At 46.7% G+C, this 22358-nt stretch overlaps 1 protein-coding gene across 17 annotated transcripts in view; it reads left to right on the forward strand.

Annotated features, from left to right (window-relative positions):
- Window positions 1–461: 461 nt before the first annotated feature.
- Window positions 462–22358, forward strand: part of LOC122400028 (nesprin-1) — an 88798-nt gene continuing 66901 nt past the window's right edge. For 11 of the 17 annotated variants that reach the window (XR_006259322.1, XR_006259324.1, XR_006259325.1 and 8 more), the window contains exons 1-12: window positions 6434–7607; window positions 16059–16120; window positions 16598–16693; window positions 16775–16858; window positions 16920–17012; window positions 17665–17843; window positions 17911–18313; window positions 18378–18524; window positions 18601–19141; window positions 19214–20897; window positions 20975–21083; window positions 21283–22327. Coding sequence is in view for 11 of the 17 variants with exons in the window: in XM_043401215.1 (XP_043257150.1) it covers window positions 6806–7607; window positions 16059–16120; window positions 16598–16693; window positions 16775–16858; window positions 16920–17012; window positions 17665–17843; window positions 17911–18313; window positions 18378–18524; window positions 18601–19141; window positions 19214–20897; window positions 20975–21083; window positions 21283–22327 (5245 nt within the window). In the remaining 6 variants the exon portion in view is untranslated. Of the gene's footprint in view, window positions 738–2962; window positions 3361–4076; window positions 4306–6427; window positions 7608–16058; window positions 16121–16597; window positions 16694–16774; window positions 16859–16919; window positions 17013–17393; window positions 17437–17664; window positions 17844–17910; window positions 18314–18377; window positions 18525–18600; window positions 19142–19213; window positions 20898–20974; window positions 21084–21193; window positions 21209–21282; window positions 22328–22358 lie in introns of those variants that run through there. The other 6 variants (XM_043401223.1, XM_043401225.1, XM_043401224.1 and 3 more) reach the window with 5 other exon arrangements.

The raw sequence follows: 22358 nt of genomic DNA on the forward strand, positions 1-22358 counted from the left end.
GGTTTTAATTTGTTTGCCATCCCCGTTACTTGGACAATGGCGTTTCTGGGGAAGTTAGTTATCAAAGACCCCATCCCTGACGGTCCCATAAAGTATTCCTCTTTTCCTTGTAGAGCCTTTGTCGCAGGCTGTAATCTCGTTTGCATTGGAAAAGAAACGAGCGATTCTTGGTGTTACATCACCGGCGTTAATAAACGGAAACGCGCGATGGCGGTTCGGTCGGAGGTAGGAACTCGCGGACCGCGAAAAGATAAAATAAAGAAGGGGAAGAAGAACGCATCGCGGGCGAAAGCGCGGCAAAGGGACGGGGAAATGTAGAACGGGAACGCCGGCAAGAATCACCGAAGTGTAAACCCAAGCCGAAACTGCCGAAAGTCGAGCGACGCCAAAGTTAAATATAAATGTCGCGGCAAGCGTCCTGGACCGATGAACCAGCGTACCGACCAGTCTCTTCGTGGTCTTGGTCGTGGACCGACACGAAAAACCCGACTACGGATCCGTCGTTGCGCGAGACGCACGATTTATTCCGCTACGATCGATCTTCCTCGATCATCGCGGGCCTTATTCGCTGGCCCAGAAAGTGTTTACGCGAAAAACCGTGCCCGATGAGAGTTCGAGGAGTCGCGCATTGAACGAACCCGATCGAACCGCTCTTCTTGATCACCGGAACGAACCGTGACCATTACCGGTGTGCCCTGCTGGATTTTAAAACCTCGATTACGCTCAACGTCCTACCGGTATTGTTACATTTCTTATTTTCACTATCGTTTTATCTACAGAAATTACTGGTTTGCGAAATTTCTTGGACTAGGACTAAATCCTCCGCTGGAGATCGCGCGTGGCTTTTATTTATTTCGGTTCCTTTTTTATCGAGAAGTTTTCGGGAGTTTAAACGGAACTCGCAGCACTGTTTTGTTCGAGCTGCTACCCGTTATGGAGACGATGAAATTTTCGACCCTTCCTTAACAGCTGGTTTCCCAAATGCCTCGACGAGACTGTACAAAGATCTCCATGTTTAATTTTAACGATAGACTCATGCTAGAGAATTGGTCGATGGTTTGAACAGTAATCGCCCATCGGGGTTAACCGATACGAGCAATCTGTGTCAGGAACATCCGTTCTGAACCAAGACTATTTCTGTTCGTTAATTCGGCGGTAATCTTATTTTTGGACGCAGCATCCGAGGTCCAGGATCCAGCGCGCTAACAACCGTGGATAACGTCCGTGCCTCTTCTCGATACGATAGAATTTCAATCTCGTTTCGTTCAACGTAATTTTATTCGATGCAACGGCTGTGCAACCTTTTGCGCCAAGTTCATTGCGTTCTTTTAAACCTCATTTAGGAGAAATCGTTTCGAAATACTTTGACTGAAAACGGTTTCCTTCCTTCTCGTAAATTTCTTCGTTTCTCGTTGGCAAAGGAACAAACAGTTTTCCACTTACTTTCTTTGTATCGTTCAAAAGGAACCCGAGCACCCGGAATCTATGTCTGAATTCGTACAAGATCGTTCTCGAGTGATCGTTATAAATAGACCGGCACTTGATTCTTCTCGATGCTTTATTGAAATCGGTGTATCGAACTCGAACGTACGAGCCGTCGAATCTTGGCCCGTAATGGCGCTCGTGAACTTTAACAAGAACAAAATGGATGCGTGCCTTTGACCAACCGTTTGTTGGTTTTAGAGGAGAGGAAGCTCCTGTATAAATCTCGGCCGGTTTTTTCCGAAACAGATGCACCGTTCGCCCCGTTTATTTTTACAGCTCGAAAACGAAACAGTGTACAATGTGCATAATAAGCAATCTAATCTTGGCCGTAGAAAACACGTTTTCAATTGAAAAAAAACACGCGTATCTTTTAGTAAATTGCTTGTAACGTTCAAATCACTATTACGTTGCTTAAAAAGCGAAAATAGAACGAAGACTCGGTATTATGAGAGAATAGGCTGGTCGAATGTCGAGTATAAATTATTGGTTTTAGCGGTAAACGTGAGATTTTTTCCTCGACGGAATTGAATGAAAGGAGAAGACGCGTGGCGTTGCATCGAACAATGATGGCGCCATGCACCCCCGCACATTCGTTTAGACGCACGCGTGCGACAGCAAGGCTAATTGTAGGTGTTAATATTCGCGTCACTTTCTGAAATATCTGACGCAGTCGGTGCAAATATACCTGGCGTGTCGGACACGTCTGTAGGCGCTGCTCGAGTCTCTCTAAAATAGAATTGTCGCTATATTTAGTCGGCCTACACTCGATATCCAGCCAAAATCTTTAGACCTTCGACCCGTGTAACCGCACTGTCTTAACTTCCTTATATTCTCGATGAAACTAAAGGAAATATTTCCTGATGCTACATTATTTTTAGGGTTAGGGTTTCTCTTTTGGATCTTCGTTTGTCGTGTCGTCTAGGAAGGTTGTTTTTACGATCGAATGCTCGGAGGAAAGTTTTGCTAGAACTTATTTTTTATTGCTTCAACGTGAAAAGTTAATCGACGTGTATTGCTCGAAGCATCGTTTAACGCGAGTGCTCGAGCGTAATTTCAAGCGGTACGCGTGTCGAACAAGTACACGATCTCGCCGATAAGAAGCGCGGAAAGTATCGCGAAATCGTTTCATTTAACTTTGCCGCTTCTATTTCGACGTCTTCGCATTGTGTAACGTCACGCATGCTGCGCGGCGCCACGATTTTCTCCATTATCCATTTTTCACACGCCAGCCAGCATGGCCATGTCGACGGAAAGGCAGACGATCTAAGCGCTTATTTCGAGAGACTTTTGGACGAATGCCCATCCTAATCTATTTGCTCACTGCCACTGCGCGACCCAGAGCTCGTTAACCGTCCAAGATGCTTCGGCTTCCAGAAATTACCACCGGACAATAATAATAAATAAAAAACTAATAGTTTTAATCGAAAGGATTAACAGGAATAACGAAGGTATGAACGAGAGATTGTGTTGGTTGCAGCGATGTTAGGTGATTGGGAAGTTTCGAAATAGCCAAACATGTCGCAGCCACCTTCGAAACCACCTGGAAAACCCGGCCCGGGGGGTGGTTGGTCCGGCAGACCGAACGTGCCGGGTCATTTCAGACCCCCGTCGCCGTACAGCCCCACGAGTTCGCCGCACATGCAACGTCCTCGGGGAGCAGCCACCACCCCGGTTCATCATGCTCATCCTACGTCCCCCTTGACGTATTCCGGAATGATGCACCCAATGAGCCCGGTACCGATCGGGATGCCGATTTCGCCTGGAATGTCGCCGGTCTTTGGATCGCCGACTGGCTACATCCAGTGTCCAAGGCCCAGATGGCCTTCGCCGATTCCGGTGGCAAGTCAGGCACCCAGACCCTTCATACCCACACAGGTACGTTGTTGTTTACCAGCCGCGTACTTTCATCTCTACTCGTGAATTGCAATTAAATTGGCTCGTCTCCGTAAAGATAGAATCGATCGAGGAACGTCGATAATCGTTAGTCTCGAAGCGTCTCGAAATGATTTCGAAACCGAGAGGCGTTGCATGTCAAACGATGCTCGCCGACACGGAACGCGTGTCAACTCTCGCGAGAACGAGCGGAATTGAACGTGGCAGCGAAAGACTCGACGTTTCGAGGGTTCTCACTCGACAGAGTCGAAATTCTTTCGAGTCACGAATACTCGAAGGCAAGAGGCGTCGCGTCGTTTCATTGTTCGTCGAACTCGTGTTAAATTTTACGATCTGTCCGGAACTTTTCATTCAAGGTACGTGTAATCTTGGCGCGAAGAACGTTCGACGCTACGCGCGATGCTTGTACTTTCGCCACCCACGCAACGCGAAACGTCGGTCAAAATAAGGACCTAAATAAAATGTAGGCCGTGGCGAGTTCCAACGAACGGGTTCTGTAATGCACGCCAGGTGCAAATTGCACGCCGGTAATTTGCTAACGTGATAAAATTCACGTAGACGCGCGTTCACCTCGGCCGATTCGGCTCGACAAACAAGCGCTATCGTGACTCTCGATACCGAGAGAACGAATCCTGCCTGTTCCTGTTAATTTTTCTTTCGTTGCACATCCGATAATAGATTTCTTTTCGTTGAAACAGAGCTCGATGGAAAGTGGCACAACGTCGCCTTTAGTCTGTGGACCACCGGAATACATGATCTCGCCGTACAGACCCGGCGATTACGAATACGTCGGCGTGCCGTTGGATCACTCGCAGACAGAAGAGGAAGCCAGTGGTCCCAGCACCGCAGAAATAATAGCCAACCAGAGTCAGGATTACGTCGACGAGAAGCTCGCCGAGTACCAAGCTACCATACAGCAACTTCAAAGTGAGTACCGTCTTCTAAAACTGCTCTATCTTTGCTTAGCCATGCCTATCGAAGGCGACAAACTAAATAGATCGTCCACGATGCAACAGAATTCTCTGAGAACCAACGCTTTCACCGATCGCTCTTGGACTATAAGGATCGTTTACTTGACTGAAAATGTAGGTTTGATTGACGTCGAATGCCAAGAAATGTTATTCCCGTGCAGTCCGTGACGGACATTGACAATGATCACCCGACGTTGATCATTTCACGTACAAAAAGCAATGTGTTCGTTGTGGTTACATGATATTTTTGGCAAGCACCAAGTCAATGAAAATCGGCCAATTCAAATTGCAGCTCGAGTCACGCTTTCGACGTTTCGAAGCGTTCGCGCAAATTGAATTAAATCAGCCCCTTGAACTCGAACGAGAGAAACGATAGTTGTTTCTCAACTTTGTAAAAATATAATAGACTAGCTATCAAAAAATCAGGCTAGAAAATAATTTACGAAAGAATCGGTAAATCCTGATTCGCAATATTCCGCGTGGATCGATTGCTGATCGATGGATATCGGTAGTCGGGACGAGTGTCTGATTCGCATATTTATCCGGTGAACCGTGCGGGAGAAATAAAAGACTATAGCTCGACTATTTATAAATAGACGTGACGACCACCTGCCCCGTGGTACGTGTACGTACATAATTGTCACCATTAACTATTTTTTTCCTTGCACGCACAAAACCTTGTCGACCTCCAAACGTTATGGTCAGATAATCGGTAAGATCGATCGATTTCGAGTCAAAATGTGTATTGCAATCGGAATAGATCGAGCGAAATCGAATGCTTTAACCCACCTTGCGATCACAGAAAAGTTTTTTCACAGATAAAGCGACATAATTCCGATATAAATTTATTAAAGAGCTTACCGCGGACTTTAAATAATCCCTGGTTCGAACAATGGGTTCGATTTAATTGAAGACGATTAGATAGGAATCGAACGATAGGAAAAGATATTTAATTAAAGAATTCTGCAGTCGTTTAAAAAGACAAGTACCTGCGTTTCTTAGAAAAAGGGAACGTACATAAATGCGATCGAGTTACAAACATTATTTCGGAAACGTTCGTCGAGTAGTTACGAGTTGTTTTATTTACTACGTACTGTTATCGCGTTGAATTTGGATTACGCAACGGTGACACATAACGATCGATAACACGTAAACGTTTCGCAGAATTACGCTACCGACAATATACGTACTTACAGACTTTTATATCCTGAAAACGATAACATTTCTATGAAATGTTATTTAGTTACATCGTTTTAAAGCACCAAGAAACCGAAGCTTCAAATCGAATCTTAGCACCGATGATAATATTTGCCACAGTCGCGTTTCGCGCTCGCTTTTCGAAATTTTATCCGCGGATTAATAAGATCCTCCGGACGATTAAGTTTCGCGTGGGCGACCCCTTCGATTTTCCCATGGAAAATTGTATTTATTCGCCGGCGACTCCTATCGACGACAATTCACGCAACCTTCTGGAAATAGAATACTTGGTTCCAATTAGGTACTTGTCTCGGTCGTGAAACTTTATTAATTCGCGAGGGCTCTTATCAACGATTTTTCCACCGTTGGACGCGTAATCGACAGTTTTTCGCAAACATATTGGAGAGAAGTGCGTAGAGCGAGTCGAATTCAGCCGTTAGCTGCGGTTACGTCATAATGCGAATGACACGCGGAACGAGCCGAGCCGGTGCCGGCGCGCGTGGTTTGAAACGAAGGGACGCGTCGCGGCGCCGCGGTGCCGTGCAAAGTGACATTTAGCCGGCTGGAGGAGAAGGACGCAGGATAAAGGCATCGATCGGCCGGCATATTGCCATCAGGAAGGTTGGATCGGGTAGAGGAGAAACGAGTTGAAGCGAGAGGGAGAGGACGCGGCAGCCGGTCTATAGAGGACAACGGCGTGGAAACGTCGCGTCGCGGCGCATGGCTCGGCGGTTCGTCGGAGACGTCGTGATCGTGCCGATCGTGCAATGCGTCTCGCGGGCACATCGAGTCGGGTCTCGGGGGGTATAGGAGGGGACGGAGGGCACCGCATGGAGGAACGAGGTGGGGACCCGGCGAGAGGTCGGGAAGAGAGGCAGCAATATCGAACCGGCGCGGCGGCCGTGGTGCGCGCGGCCAGAGTGCATTCCGTGAGCGGTGGACGCGTATCGGACATACTCCTCTAAACGGCCGATATGCTCGCGTACGTTATTTCTTGGACGTAATTGCACACGCTGGACACTCACCGAACACGATCGAACGTTGTACGAGACCGCGATAAAGGTTCTCGTCGTGCTCGTGTTGTTTCCCAACGCGCAGCGGAGCCGTTGATGTACGTGGTGGTGGTGCGCGTAGGGTGTGGTGTGCGGAGAACAGGTGTCCACGAGCTTAGCTCGACCGTGAAACGATCAAAGGCCGGAAACCGGGGAGCGCACCGCGTTCACCGGCATGAATTTCGAAAGATTCGCGTCTAGGTAGGTATGTCGACGCCACCGAAGAGCGAGAGTCCTGCCGGGAACCGGACCAGCCCCGGCAGTCCGAGGACACCACGTGGTGGTCGGCTACGGGACAGGGTTAGCTTTTTCGAGCAGGTGTGGTCAGGCCGACGTGCGGCCAGCACCGAGGAGCTCTTCCACGAGATCGATGCCAGGCGACAGCACGGTAATTTTCGATCGGTTACCAACACCAGGCCCTCCTCCAGAGCCAGCGACTCCTCGTTCGAGGAGAGTTTCGAGAGATTGGTAGAAGAGGGAGAATTGAACGGCTCGAAGGTGGTAAAGTTCGAAAAGATTACCGTTAGAAAGAGCGTGAAGGAGATCGGTACCGACGACCTGACGGCGCATCACCATCGGGTCCTGACCGCGTCCAACAGGACGCCTAGCGAGGAACACGCCCTCGAGGACTCGGCTTATCAGAGCCACAGCCACGGCGCAGCCAGCCATGGGAGCAAATCCAGTTCGGTTACCTCGTTCACGAGGTTCCCCTCGGAGGAGAGTCTGTCGCAGAGGAGAGGAGGTAGCCCTCACCAGCATCTGGGAACCGACTATCGAATGCCGTCCGAGTGGTCAACGGAACATAATGCTCCGGGTTTCCACAACACCGACAGAATCGAAAACCTGCACAGCAAAAGCGAATTCGACGCTCAGCAGCATCTGGGGCCCGACGATCGAACGTCGTCCGAGTGGTATGCAGAGTATCATGCTCAGACTTTCTACAACACCGACAAGATCGAAAGCGTGCTCAGCAAGAACGAATTCGATGCGCTCATCGTTAAAATTAAAGGTATTGATTCGTTTATCGCGGATCCAGCTTAAGGTTTAAGAGTTGATTCACCCTGCCGGAGGGGGTTGCGAGTGCCGAGGGCGGACGAGGGACGCCCGAGGGACGCCCGAGGGGGTGGGTTCGCTATAATCGGGAAACGATTGGGCGTTGTGCCTGATTTTAAGTATGTTTTATTTTTCCAATGTTCCCGTTACTTCCTGAACCAACGACAGAACAAAGATAGAATCGCGAAACGAGGGACCAATAGTACGTCCAAGATAAAATAAACTTGGCTACGACGGAATTAAAAAACGTGAGGTGTTATCGAATTTACATAACCGACGATTCTTTGTTTTCGCCGAATATGAATTCTCATTGCAGTTAATCTGCCGTTAATTGCATCGCCGTCTGGTTTCTTTTCGCGTTCCTACGAGGGAAGTGGTTTCAAGTTGTTCTAGTTCGAAAGGTAAACTAAGTACTTGTGTCTCCCTTTCACGGAGTCTAGGAACCTTTTGTCGCTGCTCGAACGATCGAGCTTGCCTTAAACTGTACGCGCACCGCGTCGATACTACCTACTAGACGGCTCCTCGAACAACGGACAATACTATAATGCATCGTAAAATGTACAAGAGAAGAATAGTTTTGACTCGAAAGGATCGTTGCCTTCGTACCGAGCATTTACATAGCACCTCGTCCGAGAGTCGAATGAACTTTTAATCGGCCAACGCAGATATGTATTTGTTCGTAATTTCATGGCGAGTCGGGCAGTAGCGACACGTTCGCCTGAAAGGACGAATCCAACGTGTCAGTCCTTGTTCCTGTTTCCAGCGTCTGCAAGGACGAGCCACGATCTCGATACCGCGGTATTATTCCATTTCTATCTTCGAAAGACGTCTCTGTCCTTCCCGTTCGTCTCCGAACGCCAAGATTCGCCTTAGTTCGCGTCACGTATTGCGCGTCAGCGACGAAACGACCTCGCAGCTTTTTTAATACAGCCAAATTGTCCCAGTTTCCACGGTTTCCGACGATTCCCGTGTCTGGAATCTCGCGGATTTCGAGTTGCATTCAAGTTTTTAACTCGGCGACCGAAGCACCACGGTCCAAGAACCTGCCTATTCCACGATCAATAGTTATTCGTCGGCGTTAAGTAGCGTATTAGCAATTCTTCCCTCGGACCATAGTCCTTTTCTCGCGGAAAATTTCTGCTGAGAGAAACGTGCCAGATATTCAGAATCTTCTCTTCGTTTCTGACACGACCGGAAACTGATCCTCCGGGATAAGATAAGAAAAGAGCTTGCGTATCTTGGCAGATTCGAAACAGTTCTTGCATGTACACGAACATACGAGGACGAAACGGTTAATAACGCGTGTCGCGTGATCTGTCTTGCACTTTGATCGATAACATCAATTTGCGGTTTGCGTTCGATAATGCCGTTTGCCCACGCTTCGCGTGCGTTACGTGGGATAAACTGGAAAGATCGGTCGAGAATGCAGCTTTCAGGGCCACGGTCGGTGTCACTGCTACGAAATATTTTTGCCTCGAACGAGACAGACACACGCGTTGAATTGAAACATGGTCTGAGTAGAGGACAACGAGGATTAATGCCACGCAGTGGCGGTGCTCGCAGTAATTGACGGATCACGTTTCTGGACAATTTAGGAGAATGACTTCGATACGAACCACGATCGAATTACTTTGCGTTTAGCGTACAGGCTGGTTATAAAAATATGGACGTCCACGATATACCGAATCGAATTAGGATCGTTTGCGAGGTTCTAGGGTCGTCGCTTCGTCTAAATCGAGACTGTCTTACGGGTGTGTGTTAGGCTTGCTTCAAGATATTCGCATTGTTCCATAGCACACGGAATCTTGCTATGTTCTACATATATTACTCATCGGTGAGGTCCGTTAGAAACGGTGCCGGGGGCAACCGTTTCGGGCCGGGTGCAAAATCGATCGATTGCACGTGTCGCGGAATATTCTCGGTCCTCGAAGGCCCGAGAATGTTCCGCGGCGCGCGCCTCGAACTTTTGCACCAGGCGCGAAGAAAATCCAAAAGACGATCGGGACCCTGGCTATATACCCCTGGTCCCGATCGTCTTTCCGTGATGAAGATTCCGTGTGCTATGGAACACGCATTGACATCGTGGCTATTACGATTGAAACGATCCGATTGAAATTCAGATAGTAGCAATTTCGTTGCCAGATGGAGGATAAACGGCTGCGTCGTTGGCGTTTCATTGCCAACAACATCGATCATCCGAGTGCTATTCCGACGCGACGTTAATCCACGCGAAAGAAGAAAAAAAAGAAATCGATCACGATGCGGTTTATATGTTTTCTGAAAGTCGACGATAGTAACGGACAGTATGCGGTGAATACGGCTCGTTCGAGACGTTTCTTATTAAAAAATGGGGAGAAAAGTGGAACAAAGTTGTCGGAGAAGTTGGCTGAAAAGGGGCTTTGTATTCTCCGCGTTCAGAGCAACGCGATGCTCCGAATTCTACGAGACACGATACAATTTTGGCATCAGTTCTCCCACACTGCGATACCGCGGCACTGCGTACGTAAATGGTTACTCAATGAGCGAGAATCAGGGCAACGAACCGTTGATCTGTTCCACGCGAATAAATAAAATGAAGCCTGTTGGGTCGAGATAACGAGCAGCGCCGTACGAACGATCTGCTCGCACCCGGTGTCAACTGTAATCACTCGTCGTGCGTTCCTTCTTTTTTTTTAATTAAAAATCTTTCTACGAGCATCCTGCACGCGATAAAACATAAAAATATATATATTTCTTCGAGTTCAATATTTAAAAGCGTTGCTAACGTCTGCGTCCGGTTCACCGCGCACACAACAGACCGGTCTCCGCTTTAATTGGAAGCAGGGGAACGGAATAAAATCTCTAGACGGATAAGACCAGCAACGAGTAAGCTAAGAAAGAGCGGTGGCGGGAGCGAGGTCAAGGTCACCGCTAGTCCGCAGTTATTATATCGTTACGTCACCAGTGGCCACCGTTCCGAAAGACTTTGAATTTCGTCAATGCGTGACAACCTTCCAACCATTAAACTCATGCTGTTTCGTTTAAATTTATAGGCGCGCTTGTAAACATATTACATCAGCGCTAAACTCGATCTCTAAATTTAACAGGACAGAGTCGAACAAAACATTAGCAAATCGTTGGAAAATCTGATACGATCGAATGTGTTGATGATGTCTGGTGTATGGCGTGCAAAGCGTAATGTGGTAACACGTGCTAATAGTAAACGATGACGTTATTGGGCGTCAGTTCAAGGCCGCTCCCACCGTACTCGCCTTCTCTGGAACCTTTTCGTTCCGACTTTCCTTGTTCCTCCACGACTTTCGACGTCTAAACGACTCCTGTTGGTCGTTCCTTATTATCACGTCATAAAACACGAGGAAAGACGAATCGTTCGTTCGTCGATAGCCCCGAAAATCGACCGCGCGAGGATTGTTTCGTAAAATTGCACAGCGCGCAAATTAACGAGAGGAGACGACCTCCTGGCGAGTGTTATCGGTGTTACCTGCCAATCAAATTGGGTCGATCGATAATCAGCTCGCGAGACGCCGTTCATATTACGAAACTTTAATCTCGAACGAAAGACAAATTCGATCCGATCCTCTCGAGACGCGTGCTACATCGACGTAGGCTTCGCTTCCGGGTAATCGGATTTCATTTTTTTTATCCAAGGTCGATGCAAGTGTTTAATAACTGTACGCGAGACGTTTCCTCGTGCCATCGCTCATACCTTTCGGATCTGTCGTGCATTGATCGATGCTCCCAACATTGAATTCCGTGCCATCGAATACGATAACGAATTCTGTTCGAAACACGCTAGAATTTAGCGAGCATTTTATATTATCGTTACATTGCGTGCAGGTGCGTTTCCATTCATAAACGGCTGGCAATTATCGCCGGTAGGTACTTGCAATGTCTTGACAATTGAATGATACCGTGTTATCAGACCAGACGTAGACCGAGTAAGTGATTACCTATGCTCGAGACACGTGACAAGCACGATAAACTCGCAGCAAAAACGAGCAAGTTGCGCGTTGTGTAGGTCGAACCTTTGCTAAAACTAGGAAAACCGAAACGTAAAAATAAACAAAGTTTTTTACACGTGAGACTCGAGAGGATCGAATTGCAGTTCGTAGAGCAGAGCTTGCAAGATTTATGCTTCTTTCACCGCTTTTATGACATACACGAATAGAGAGGCGTTTCGTTATTGCCACGTAACAACTACAAAGAGTATGTATACTCTTTCGCAATAATTTCAAAGACCGTTATATCATCGTCGCGGAAGTGAGTTCATTTGCAAATTTGTGAATGCTATTTACATTAAGCGTCGATAAATTTCCACTAGAAAATACACCCGGCTCTATACAATTTAGAAAGCATCATAGATTCTATTTAAAGCCACGACGCTATAGCCGATTTCTCGTTCCGAGAATCGAGCGTTGACCGAAAAGGTTACGATGCAACTGTCCCGGTTTTACGCGGCTCAAGCCTTGCGACTCCGACGCGATAAAAAAATCCTATTTAGGCTCGATCCGAATCGGCTCACGTACGGTCAGATTTATGGTCGATTCGAGGACAAACAAACGATCGTTTCGCGATCGGGAAAAGAGGGAATGCCGGGTGGGGCCGCGTCGACCACGAGAAGAGAGTTTCAAGCTCGCATGGTCGAGCTCGCATGCCTCGATTTCTCCAATTTGCTTGACAAGCAACGCGCGCTCCCCGGTGGCATGCGATCTTACCTCATCCCCTCTGAACGCTCATTAGGAACTAATTAACAAACAATCGCTCGTGCAAACATACGGTCAGTCGTTTTTAATGGAGAGTGATCGTGACGACCGCGGCCAATTCGATCCTTGGACAGATTCCTTTTAATTTCACGAGCAGTCGTATGCTTCCAGAACCAATTAATAACATGCATGAATGATCGACGCGAGCTAATTATAGTTTTCGCCCCTTAAAAACTTCGATCCTCGAACAGTCGATTAGACGGCGTGTATACGCGACTGCATGCATGGGAAATGGCGTGCAGTTGCATTCGATAATTGGAAGTTTGCTTTACGTTCTTACGAATTTCGAGCCCTTTAGGAAAGTCGTTGCAGCGAACATTATTATCGCGTTGTGTAAACTTGTTGCTGAAATCGCCGGCTATTTTAAGCCACGATCATCGCTAAAAACAGAGCTTAACAGTCGCGAACTAAATGTACGTGCACTTCACCCTGGCATAGGTTTCTCGGACACCTCTAATGATATCATTTGGAAAAAATAAAACAAGCTCACGCCGATGAATAATTACGTATGCACGCATCGTGTTAAATTCGTTCTAGGCGATGCGTTCTTTCTACTTGTGCAATGAATCAATTCTCTTATCGCGCGACGAATGTCAAGGTTGCATTTCATTATCACGAGATACATTATATTTTACTCGTTACGATCAATGACCATGAATTTCTTTCATCGATCGGATAAAAATGAACGTACGCGAGTAAGTACAAGTGGTTCGCGAAAATATTCCAACGTAACAACGTTAGCGTTTATAAATAATTCTAGTTACAATGTTTTATTATGAAACATTTTATTGATGTAATTAAAAGCATCCGAGTCTGGTATCATCAAGAGATTCAAACTTTTATTCGACATCCGTTTCGATAGGATTGCTGCGCATTCGCGATCACAATTATTTAGAATACCGTTATAAATTACAGAATACACGAAGAAGAGCTAAAACTGACGTCGTAAAAATTTCGAAGGGACGCTGTCTTTGAAGATTTCTCTTGATCTTTGTTTCGCTAATGAAAGAAACGCCACGCGGACGGCTTTTGATCAAATGGAACACACTGACGCGTAAATATAGTGTAACCCGGTCGAGTAAAAATGCACAGAAATCCACGGTTGATGAACCAAAGGAAATTGTAGATTCGTCACGGATATCGTTTACTCTCGATGAATTTAATATCCTTTGCGAGCATCGAACGTACAGTGGTTACGATCTCTTTTTACTAGTTCAAGTTCGACAAAAATTCGGAGCAGGAGAAAAAGGAACCTCGATCGATTTCCTCTCCCCCGAAAGACGTTATCGTGCATATGAGCTCATCCACGAGAATTTGTCCCACATCGCCGATCGCCGCTCCTTCCACTCGGTGGCTTTTGCTTTCGACATCACGTGGCCCAGAGACGAAAGCGCTAAAAATACAGATTTATATGTGCGTCCGGTTTATGCCTCTACCTCTTTTTCGAGGGAGAAAGAATTGGTGGGGGAGAGAAAGGCGAGATAATTTTAAATGTTAGCGACGATCGAACGGGGAAAAACGGGCAAAGAGAAAAGGATCTGCGTCGTCCACGTTTCCATCGAGCAACTCGAAACCGACTATTATGCGTTCACGTTAAGTAACGACTCGCCGCGTTAATTGTTTCTGTTAATTGTGTGTTTTTTTCAAAGCACTCTTCGAGTCCAAGACATAGCATGCTGGTGCATCGTTAATGAAAACTAACTTAACTATACCGACTTTGACAAGATTAAATGATGCCAAGTAGAAAAAACTATATGATACAAGTACCAAGGCAACGCAAATTGATTTGAATGATAAATCTCCGTAATTTGGTCGTATGGTTTCTGTTATTCGAAAATGATTATGGCCATGAATCTCAGCCAATTTAGAATGAGCCCTCGAAGGATATAAATCTCGGAGTTCGATCCATCGATCTGCTAATTGAGGGAGTTCCTAGACGTAAACTCCAGTCGCTTTATTAATTCATGATGCAATCGGAGATCGCGTTGATCGTATGATTGATACGCGTCGCGAAGAAATGCACGCGTAATGCGCCGTGAAATTACACGTTCCGAACGAAGGATATAATTTAGTTGTTCGTCTCGATCGCTAGACGCGCGAGGAACGGGTACAAAAAAAGATAAAGAGTTGAAACGAGGCGTCGTTGATTCGTAGATCATCGAAACGGAAAGAGGCAAAAACGAATGAAAACGAGGTGCGAACGAACGATTATGTTACAGCATGTACGACGATGCATACTCGGTATTTTATCGGTGCTTTTAATGGCAAGGTACTGAGAATCTTGGCCAATAAATTTTGGTGATCTGGTATATCTCGTATACCGTTAGAATTAAGCGTAATGATCAACTAATATGCAGTTCGCGTGCAGTCGTAAATCAGTCGCGTATAAAAATGACCAACGACGAAAAATTCTATATATTATTGTAGTTTGGGTCAGGACTATTGCCACTTTTATGCTAGCTCCGATATTAATCGTTCGAATGGCACGGTACCTCGCGCGAAAAATAAAATTTGAACAGACGCCGCCTGTTGGAACAGGGTTGGACAGCTGTTTATCGTACATCATATGGCGAGCGTATAGTATACCGGTAACGATCATTACTATGCTTGCATGTAGACTGCTATTAAAAACTGTCTCCGTGCCAATGACACGGCTCGTTTCATCTTCCGCTCTCTATGTCTCGGTAGTTGTTCGATTTTACGCGCGGCACTATGGCAGCTACATATGCAAACAAGAGGATACGTATTCTTTGCTTTCAGATGCAAATACGCTTTGGAAAAAAAATTTCCATCGAAAGACGAATGGTACGAAGGAAAAAAATCGTTGAGACAACTCTTAACGATAAACGTATACATATAATAAGAATTGGCATGCTACGATCGTTTTCTTGTCAAAGAGATAATAAAGTTCTGACGCAGGTGTGCGATAAGCTCCAAGAGTATTTTAAGTCTAGAATATCGAAGCTTACTGCCGATCAAACCACGTTAAATTTGCAATGCGAGAAACCGATTTCGACCGCTTCTGCCGCGATCTATTCACCGTAAAGAATCGATCGATGAATCTTTCGATGTGTGGAAATTTTACTACTTCCCATTCTGGGAACGCGAAATGTAGCATTTTCAACTCGATTTACGGTTCGCACACTGTAATGATCACGAGAGTACGCAATTGACGATGACGTAATGCGAGTCAAGACTGAATCACTTGCAAGAACGTTGCATACATCATTGCATCATATATGTAGTTTTCTTTCGAACTTTCTGTCAGAATTATTCTTGATATACATATAGTTTACGAGGTATGTAATTCGCTTACTGGCGAGTATTTTTCTCCCTAGGTAACGGAGAATTTTATTACGAAGTAAAGTGTATTTCTGTCTACGATAAAATTATTTTCCCGCGGTATCTTTGCTGAAACGACTGACATAATTCCATTATCTAAAGACACTTAACATTTTTCATGCAAATATCCGATAAATGGCAACGCGATACTAAATCACGTAAGTACAAGTCGTTCGGTACGAGAACCTTGAGATTAAACACGCATCGAAGATTAATGCCAGTAGCTTTGCAGTCTCCGAAATATAAAAGATAAGATGGAACGCAGGTATTCGTTTGAAATGAAAATATCGTTCTCTTTTCAGACGAACAGGAACGAGTACAGAAGAAGACCTTTGTCAACTGGATCAATTCCTATCTATCCAAGGTGAACAGCATTTTAAATTTCTAGATAATAATAATAATTAAAAGTATTTTGTCGTCCACGTCACGTTACGCGAACCTTTCTTCTTTTCTATCGTCCCTTCGTATGCATATAATAAGGCAACGCTGAAATTACTTCTCATCACGAATATCAGAGGCTAACTGGGATAACTCGTGCCTGGCTCGCGAGTCTCGATACCGCTCCCCTACTTCCGCACTTCCGGATACTTGGAAACTTTGAATTAGACATCCCAGCCCGCTTCCTCGCGACATGCATGCCTCAGAAGCGGCACGACATTGCGTTCAAAGCCCGTTCCGTGGACTCGACTTAATTACCCTCTCGTTCCTGGCAAGATACGAGTAATCCCGTCATCGCGAGAAATCTTTCGAACTTTCCGCCTTCCCGATTAATCCACCGGTATCCGTTTCAAACGTTATTCCAGCCTGAGGACTAGTTTCAATAAACGGTGTCTGCTTTCAGAGAATGCAACCGCTTCAAGTAGTAGATTTGATCGAGGACCTAAAAGACGGCACCCGCTTACTCGCGTTGCTCGAAGTGTTATCCGGCGAGAAGCTGGTGAGTTTGTGTATGAAGAAGCCTCGAATAGTAGAATTTTGAAACGTTCCGACACAACGAAACGCGTTTATCTGTTTACAGCCGGTCGAACGAGGCCGTAACTTGAAGAGACCGCATTTTCTTAGCAACGCCAATACCGCGCTTCAGTTCTTGCAGAGCAAAAAGGTGAGCAAACGACAGAGTGTAACGCGTCTGGGAGTAATAACATGTTCCGATCTCTTTGCAGATTAAATTAGTGAACATCAATTCGTCCGATCTAGTCGACGGAAGACCGCCGGTGGTGCTAGGCCTAATATGGACCATCATCCTGTACTTCCAGGTAGACGTTGTTTCGTTTCAACTTCTACAGTCGACGCTGTACGCAAAAAGCACTGTTACATCTAGAATGCGGTAGCTGCTTAAGTCTGACGCTCTAGCCACGTATAACGTTCAATTACATAAACATGCTACGACATACGCGGTAGCATTGCAATCGTTTACAACGGGAATTAATTTGAGAATATCGAGGATCGATCGTTTTTTTAAATAAAATTCTTGACAAGGTCCCCGCGAGCAACTACACCTCCGCGTACGCTTCTGTCCGGTAAACATTATAAAGGGACCGTGAATCGTTCGATCGGGAAATACCTTGTCTCGAAACAGAAATGAAATTAGTTCTCGTTTAGAGCGAAGTAAATTACTTTCGATTCTGCTAACCGTGTTTATTCTATAAAAACAAGCTACGATCGAAGGATCGAAAAAAGGTGAGTAGCTATAAAAAGAGATTGCTGTCTAACTGGTACGACTTGATGAAACAGAAAAGCCGTAGAGAGAAAGTCTCTGTACGCAGAGAGTAAAATATAGCACGCACTTGCATGATTTTACGCGTCACATTGATAATACGCACGCTAGTACCTTATGTATTCCGTGAATTCTTGTCCATCGCGGGTCTCGTTGGTCCGCGATCTATCGATCGTCCGTTCTTTTTCTAGATCGAAGAGAACACGCGTGCTTTGGAGTATCTTGGACAAACGTGGGGCAGCCAGAGCAGCCTGGAGAGTCTGAGCAGCCAGGGTTTGGCCGCCAGCGAAAGGAAACGCATAAGCAGCGAGAAATGGAAACAGGGAGCAAGGAAGACTCTGCTCCAATGGGTGACCAATGCCCTACCCAAGTTAGTATTCGCGAAAATCATCGTCTCTACGGGTGGGTATAGTACACGCACGATTTCGATATTTCAGGGATATCGGGATCCAAGTTCGCGATTTCGGCGAGAGCTGGCGGGACGGCAACGCCTTCTTGGCGATCATCGACGCGATTAGAGCGAATCTGGTGAACATCGCTGCTATGCGAGAAGCCTCCAACAGGGCTCGTTTGGAAACTGCCTTCCAAGTAGCCGAGGTGGAACTAGGCATCGCCAGACTCCTCGACCCGGAAGACGTTGACGTTCCCCAGCCCGACGAGAAATCCATCATGACCTATGTCGCGCAATTTTTACACAAATACCCGGAACCAGGATCCAGCGCTTCCGACTCGTTCGCCGCTGTCCAGCAGGAACACGATAGATTGTTTAACTGGCTCAGCGAGAGAGTCAGATACCTGGAGCAGTTGGACAGAACCAACTCTTTCCCACTGAATTACGAGGTACGTTCGTTAAAAAATCAAATGGAAATACACGTTATGACATTACGACGACTCGTGCTTTCAGGAGTACGTTGCCTTAAAGACGGAAGCTGACCAGCAGTTTGTGGTGTACAATAAGTTGCAGCGTCTCGTCGAGACGCCTAGTATGATTAGTATTACGAGAGACTCTTGGAGACGCGTACAGAATGTATGGAAGACGTTTGAAATACTTGTAAGCCACGCAACCTCGATAGAATCGAACGCTCGTAGCATTTGTTCCAAGATTAAGTGAATAACCTATTTTGCAGATGCTGCACTGGCTCTGGTTCCTAGACTCTACCCTGCCAGGCGAGTTGGGCGAGCTGGGCAGATGGTTACGACGCGCCGAAGCCCTTTTGATCTCGGACGACGACATACCGGAGGAAATGACGGAGGAAACGGCCAACATAATATCAAACAAGCTGGAGGATCACAAAAAGTTCTTCCTCGACCTACCGCCTATGATAGAGAGGTTCCAAGCGGCTAGAAATTCTCAGCTCGCGCTGCAGGTGCAGCCTCAACAGCTGAACAACACGGCTGCCCGATTCGAGAGTCTAGCAGATCGCGCCGCGAAGCGCAGGATCAGATTAAAGTTCCTCGAGCACAAGTGCTGCCTTATTGCTTTCTTGTTCCTAGTCGAGACGAAGCTAAAAGGATGGAGCGTCAAGTACGGCACCGAGGAGAAGGTGCACCAGATGTTGGAACAATACAGAAACTTTGTATCACGAAACAGAATCTTCCAGGAGTTCCAGAAGGCATATTTGGACATGCAGCAAGTCGTCGATGATTATAAACGCGAGGGTAACGTTGGTAAGTCGGAGTAAACAAATCATATTGAGGATGATCGTATCGTTACAAACCCGTTCTTGTATTCTGTTCTAGACAAAGAGGAGAGCTTGAGCATCGATCGTTTCATGCGAGAAACCAGCGATAAATGGAAAAGCGTCTCGATGGACCTGCGTTGCGTGCAAAGCATGCTGGAAGAGGTTGTAGCCTACTGGCGCCGATGGAACATCATCTCGGACGAGTTCGAGGCTTGGCTGATTCGCGCGGAACCTGCCTTGAATCTACCCGAAGAGGAGAAAATGGAATTCTTTCAGGACATAAGCGTGTGGAAGGACAAACACCAACAACTTTCGGACACCGTCACTTTCCTGATCGTCACGTCCGACGAGCCTGTTGCTCTGCAACTCAAGCAACGATACACGAATCTGACGTCGAGATGGGAATCTCTGTTCCAAGAAGCCAAGCAGTACATGCACGCTGGCGACCTGATACGAAACAGAAAAGATTACAGAGCAGGGGTGGAGACCCTGCAAAACTGGCTAAGAAGCGTCGAGGCCGCGTTGGCAGCCACCGACCTCACCACCACCGAGAAGATCAAAGCCTACGGTGAGAAACTTCAAGTCTACCACAACGAGGTGGAGGGTATCGAGGATCTCTTCAAGATTATCAGCAAAAAGTTCCAAACTCTGATCCAAGACTTGTCTCGCGACGAAGTGGACAAGATGATGAACACGTTGAAGAAAGAGAAAGAGGCTCTGGTTAAAGTACGAGCCTTGATACCGATGCAGCTGCACTTGTACCATCAATTGCTGGTCCAGCAAGAGTCTTTGGAAGCTGGACAAAAGGAGATTGCCGCCTGGTTGGACGAAGCCGAGAAAATGTTGACCGGTATGGATCTTTCGGGCGGCAGGGAGCATATTTTGGCTCAGTTGGACCGCCACAAGGCCTTCTTCTCGAGAACCCTCTACTACAAATCGATGCTGGAGTCGAAGAACAAAGTTTTCACCAGTATCGTAAAGTCCGTGGACAGCCACGCCGACGTTGCGACCGCGGAGGGTGGCAGGACGCTCAGAGAACTGAACGAACGGTTCAACAGAGTGTCCCAGGCTGCTCAGACCTGGGATCAACGACTGCAAGAAGCAGTCAGATGCTGGACCAAGTTCAAAGAATGCGAGAGACAAGTCTCCGAGTGGCTGTCGGTGGCGGAGGCGATGATCAGCGACAAGCACACGGATAACAGACGCTCGATAGAGTATCACAAGAACTTTTTTAGCATCGTAAACGAGAAATGGGTTCAGGACTTTGTAAACGCCGGACAAGATCTAAAGAATATTCTGCCCGTTGGGCAGCAAGCTCCCATCGCCGAGGCGGTCGAGGCGCTTCAAAAACGCTGGAAGGAAGTGCTCACGTTCGCGCCTCTTCATCTTATGAGACTCGAGTTCCGTCTCGACGAGACAACGTTCCTACAGTACCTCAAAGAAATCGAGGTTGAGATCAACTCCGAACAGCAAGCTCTCATGAAGAACGACAACGTGGAAAGCATACTCCATCGAAACAGAGAGTTTTTCGTGAACCGTGGCACGATGATGGAGGTCGAGAAATGTTTGGAAACTTTGAAAAAGATTAGCCACGCGTATAGTAATCTGAAACCGAGCGACACCAGTCTTTCCGAAGCAGCGCAAAACGCCGAACGTCTATGGGAGTATTCTGCTCAGAAAGTGGAAAGTTTGAGGGAGCAATTGAAGCAAGTGCCTCAACAATGGGCTGCTTACAAAAAGAAGTTAGTACGGTGAAACTTTACTCAGAGATTTTCCGCGTTTCCTGTCTGCTGACGATCGTTGGTTGGTTTTATTTCAGATTCGACGAGATGGTCAGATGGATGGATCACGTGGACAGTAATCTCAGAACCATACTGCACGAAGTGAACACCTTGGAGGAATTCGAGACGGAGAAAACGATATTCCAGGTAAAAACCCCGGTTTTACTTTTGCATATTTCTGTTGCTTCGAAATCCTCTCGTTTAAATTCCACTGTTTGTATATTTTACTTTTGCATTCCACTCTGCTGGATACGTAGGTTCAACTTGTGACGGTAAATATAACCGTAGACGACATTCTATTTAAAAATGTACAGACTACGAAAAGGTGGTAATGTTTTTTGTTTAGAAAATTTGCCGAGAAGCGGACAGCAAGCGCGAAGAAATGAAGTGGTTGGTTCAAAGCCTGGACAGCTTGACTTCCAACCGATTCGACCACGAAGCTCTATCGGAACAGAATCGTCTGGAACAGCTGATAACTCGTTACAAGAACTTGATACCAACGATAGAGATCACGATGACGAAAACTGACATTTATTCGAAAAGCTACACCTACAGGAAAGAAGTCCGCGAGGTGTGCACGTTGTTGCACAAGGTCCGCGAGCAATCAAAGATCGACGTGGTATCCGAGAGTCCCGAAAATCTGCATAGCGCGGTATCCCACCAGGAAATTCGTCTCAGTCAATTGGAACAACAGAGATCGAACATTGTGAGCATGCTGCAACGCGGCAAGGATCTTCTAAAGGACCAACACGCGCCACCTTTCGTCTCGTTGGAAGTTCAGCAGCTCGAGTCCAGCTGGAACGACACGTACGGTCAAAGCGTGGAGACCCTCAAGTCCCTGAAGAGCTCGCAGAAGCTATGGAACACCTACTTGAATCAGAAGGAAGAAATCCTGAAGTTGATCGAGCAAGCCGAAGAAGAACTGAGGAAAATCGAGTCGACTAGCTATTACGATGCTTCCCAAGTGTCTTCCGACCTTCAGAGCAAACAAGACTTTGGCTCGACTCTGAGAAAGACTGCCGAAGAATTGCTTAAAAAGCTCCGCGAGACGTACGCGAATCTAACAGACGTCGCGCCAACGGAACGCAAAGAGATTCTCAAGAAGGAGATCACGCACACCGAAAAGAGAATGGAGACCACATTGAAGATCGTCCAGGAGAAGGTGGTTTATCTTCAGGAACACAGTACCAGATGGAACAAATTCCAGGCAAAGATGAACGAGCTACAGAGCTGGGCTCAACAAAGCGCTCCTCGATCGATCGCGGACACCGAACACTTGGCCACCACTCCGGAAGAGATGGTTTACAGAACCGAGAGCTTGCAGAAGGAAATCCACGAGAAGACCAAGACGCTCAAGTTCCTGGAGGAGGAGTCGCGGAAGCTCGTGAAAGGTAATCGTCGTTCTTCTCGATCATTTTTATT

This window comes from Colletes gigas, unplaced genomic scaffold (assembly GCF_013123115.1).
Source record: "Colletes gigas isolate AHSC1104 unplaced genomic scaffold, ASM1312311v1 Colletes_gigas_Sc00015, whole genome shotgun sequence".
NCBI classification, from domain to species: Eukaryota; Metazoa; Arthropoda; class Insecta; order Hymenoptera; family Colletidae; genus Colletes; species Colletes gigas.